Here is a 4,417-nt window from a genome sequence, read left to right on the forward strand (position 1 = left end):
AAAAACACAAGAATGCAACTACTACATTTGGTTGCTTCGTTGTTCAAACAAGAAAAAAACAAAGTTTGATGCACATGCTAAAAAAAACCTATAAAAAAATAGAAAATAAAAATTCAATGCAACAACTGTTAGTAGTGGTAACCATTGACCTTTATTTACTTGTTTTGTCAACTCTTCTAAGTGGCATCAGTAGTAACCCACATTCAAATAGATAATGAACAATTGAACAGAACCATCTACAGTTTGAGTCCCACAATAATATCTGACCCCATGTTCAAGAATGGTGAATTAGAGACCATAAAGTATGGGGAATCTGAACAAAAGTTGGACAAAATCATTTGTAATGGAGACCACAGTCATTTTGGACATGAGATTCCCTTAATTGTCCCCTCAAAATCTGCACAAAATCCCACCTTTCCATGAGCAAGTGGTATTAAAGAATCTTTGAGAAATACCAAAACAGATTTGGATTCTTTTTTTCCCTTCATCTTTTCAAGGCTAACAAAAAAAACTTTTCAGCATATGGAAGACACAACCTACTTTAGCATGTCCACACTTTACATATCCTAAGGTTCACTTAAAACATGTTATATCTAGCTAGGTCTTAGCATAATTAAAATGAGCCTAGACTGAAAATGTTAACCAGAGTCATAATCTTAAATAAAAAGTCCTTGTAAACCTAGTGTTTCCTAATTGCATCAATTCATTTATGCAATTTTGCCTAGAAAAACAGCAATGCCCTTGTCCTCATTCTGAGCTTCATAGTTATGGCCGGGTAGTCGGGGTCTCGATCGGCCGGCGTTGAAGTGACATTGCTCCCCATGGATTGACAGGAACCGGCCGCTGAACGTTAGGGCCCATTTGGTTTTGACTAGCTGAGGCAGGGGCGGATTGCATGGTGGCCGACGAGGAGGAGGATCCGGTGGACGAGACGGCTACACGCTCACATGAAGGGCACATTGTAAGGGTGGTGGGAGGGTTCATGTGCATGTAAAGTTGTGGTGATAACTTCAATGCTCTGAGCTCTTGCACTTCCTTTTGCAACCTCCTATTCTCTTCAGTTAGATTCTCACAACATCTTTTCAAGTATTCACAATCAACTTCAGTTTGCTTCAATTTGGTCCTGCATTATTAATTGAATCTAATGCATTCACATCATTTTCTTCTACTACACAACACAAGATATATTAATACTACAGAGGCAATATTCATTTTATTTCACAACATTACTTTGGATGAAGATCTTTTGAACATGTACAAGTGATAAGAGGGAAGAGTATCCACCATCCACGCTTAGATCAATAAAGTTAAAGTGCACAATAACCCCTCACATTCTTAATCTAAAAATAAAACCACTTTGGGTAGTATTTTTCAAAATGCTCGAGATTCAAGTGAATTGTCTCATCACATGACAAAGGAAGGAACATCTGCAAATTATAAAGATTCCAAATTTGAAGTATTGACTTGCACCTCCATCATCACAAGATTACAACATGTTTGTTACGTTTTTGTGCGTGCGCCTTGGGCCATGCATACACGTGTAGCCACGTGTTTGATATTTAGAAATTATGTTATCTGTTTTTAGTACTAAAACAAGTAAGACTCAAAAGATTATGTGATGGAAATCTCTTAAAAAAATAAATAGATTTATAATTCTCTGGGAAAAAAGTTATAATTATTTTTTTCTTTGTGGAGACTTATATGTCTATATTTTTAAGAATTAATAAGTCTATGTCTATCTACAAAATTTCTAAGGACCTAGTTGTTTTATTAATTGCAAATAAAAAAGAAAATTTGGTGTCCATTTAACAGGTTTGGAAAAAAAGGGATGGAAAGAACAAAAGTATTCTTTCTTTGGGAAAGAATAAAAGTAATGTTTGTGTGACAAGTTAGGACCACCGACTAATAATATTTGCAGATTGAGTGTCTAAAATATTATTATTATTATTATTATACACTAATTCAGAATGTACAAATAACATTGAAAAAGTCTAGAGGACTAGCAACTTTTGTATTTTGTAGTCAATACTTAACCATAAAAAAATGTGAGTGATCTTCCACTATTAGATGTAATCTCACACTATTAAAAACATTATTGATGATCAATTGATGGTTACAAAACACAAAAATTGTTGCCTCCTAACATTCCTCTTTCTTATATATACGAGACTCAATTCTCAAATCTGGACTCAACAACTTGGTCAAATATATACCATTATTATCAATATTAAAGCTATGTGATTGGAATTACCTTGATCTCTTTCTCATTTCTCTAGTTTTGAATTGTAATTATGACGAATGAGAAAGCACATGCCTAACAATAATAACAATAAAAATGCCTAATATTCCAATAATAATGGTCTAAAGATGAAGAACCCTCACCTTGCTCTTCTGTTCTGAAACCACACCTCCACCTGTCTAGGCCTCAGATTCAACTGCTTTGCCAATGCTTGCTTTTGTTTCTAAACATTAAACAAAATAAACACTTCAATCTCTCTTTTTTTTTTCTTATTTCATCTAATCTACCAAAATATATTAGATTTTGATTACTTTAAGGATTTAATTTAATTAGAATAGAATCACACCAAATCCTAATTAGTAACTATTTTATTTCTATTTATATTTATAAAAAATCCAACTAACATGAAAAAATATATATTGTTTTAGGAAAATTAAAAAATAACATGCTTCAGAACAACAATACTATGGAAAAATATTATTAGTACTACCCAAGGCTCTGAAAGTAACCAAAATTGAAATCATTGAAAAATATTAAAATGGAAAAACAGTTTATCTAAATCCAAAAACACTATTAAAAAAATGAATAAGGCCAAAGTGAAATCCCAAAAATGTCCAATTGTCATTACTAAATTTACGGAATTACCGCTGCCGCCACTCACCGGGTTGAGAGTGTTGTACTCCTTGAAGGTCTCTTCCAGAACCACCGCCTGCTCCTTGGACAACCGCAGCTTCTTTCTCGAACTATCCCCGTCGGCATCGCCGCCGATTCCGCCGCCGTCTTCTTCGTCGCTCCCTCGAGAATACGAGGCTCTCTCTGCGGCTTCGTTCTCGTCGTTTCCGTTGGGTTCCCTCTCGCTCCGCTTACCGCTGATGCTCGACACCGTGCTGTTCGGCGACGAGACGCCGTTCTCGTCTTCACATGCCGCCGTCGCCGCCGTCGCCGCGGTAAACGTCGGCGCCGAATTAACGTCTATTCCGCGAAGGAACAACCTCGTGTCGGAGCTCAGATCTACAAACACGTGAGTTGCACGTGAGTAATTTAGTGGCAATGTTGTAATTAACACTCAAGGCATCATCTTATATTCTTATGTTCCCAAACCATCCAAAAAAAATCTCGCATTAAAAATTTTCAGAACAAAAAAAATAAATAAATAATAAAAAGGGAGAAAGAAAAATAAAAAATGCATGATGAGATAGATACATAAATACACACCATGAAAAGGAAACAAGTTGTTGAAGGAAAGCCTATGGTTTGGAAATGATTGAGGTAGAGGCTTCTGGATGAGATTGAGCTTCAAAGCTTCTTGCTCTTTGTTCTTATTATTATTGTTATTATTATTATTATTATCTCCAAATAATCCTAAGCTGAGACTCAAACCCAAACTCATCTTCTCTTTCTCATCGGGAGTAGCCATGGTTTAAGAGAATGGAGGAGTGGGGTGAGAGTGGGACAACAGTAAAAAGGTCGAAGGATTAGATGCGATTTATACATACATTGGAGAAGTGTATTTTGATAGACAGAGAGAGATGGGAAAAAGAAAGGTAGAATAGGGGTAATAGGGGTAATGATGAGGGGTGTCAGAGAGAGAAAGAGAGAGAGGCACATTGGTTATTCAATCATGATAATAATTATTAATGTTAGGGTTAAATGGCAATAGCTGCCTGCCTGCACCACTCCTTTATTCACAGTCTCTCATTCTTTCTTCAAAGTCCAAATCTGGTTACTTTCCCAACCCTACTCTACTCCTCTGCTTTGGGTTGAGTTTCTCTTTCTCACTTTCGGGTTTAACTATGTACCACACTTTAACCCTTCACCCTGTTTTTCGCTACCCAATGCGTATGCCTTCCAATTACACCTATACGCTGTAGACTACTGTATGGTATTTGCAAGTATAAAAAAAATGAAGAATTTTGTTAAATATATTAAATAGTTGTGCAGGAATATTATTGATAGAGGGTAATATGATCCTTTTACTTTTTTAAAGAAAAATTAAACATTAATTATGGTAAAAAAATTTACTTTTTTTTAAATTAATTATTATCTTTCTGTATTAACTTTTTAAGTTTTAATATATAAAAAGAAAGGTAATGTCTCAACTCATTTCTGAAATTTTTAACTTGTTTTTTTTTTAAATGACTACATGTAACTCTTACTTTTAAAAAATATGAGTCTATA

At 35.0% G+C, this 4,417-nt stretch overlaps 1 protein-coding gene across 1 annotated transcript; it reads right to left on the minus strand.

Moving 5' to 3' along the window:
- Nucleotides 1–523: 523 nt before the first annotated feature.
- LOC107473185 (homeobox-leucine zipper protein HAT3) lies at nt 524–4,130 on the minus strand. The gene is made up of 4 exons (XM_016092734.3): nt 3,455–4,130; nt 2,901–3,250; nt 2,383–2,462; nt 524–1,123 (listed from the first exon to the last, which is right to left on the minus strand). Exons 1-4 carry the CDS (start codon nt 3,654–3,656, stop codon nt 766–768), a joined length of 990 nt encoding a protein of 329 aa, XP_015948220.1. The 5' UTR covers nt 3,657–4,130; the 3' UTR covers nt 524–765.
- Nucleotides 4,131–4,417: the final 287 nt, after the last annotated feature.

The sequence above is a fragment of the Arachis duranensis genome, chromosome 2 (genome assembly GCF_000817695.3).
Source record: "Arachis duranensis cultivar V14167 chromosome 2, aradu.V14167.gnm2.J7QH, whole genome shotgun sequence".
Classification (NCBI taxonomy): Eukaryota; Viridiplantae; Streptophyta; class Magnoliopsida; order Fabales; family Fabaceae; genus Arachis; species Arachis duranensis.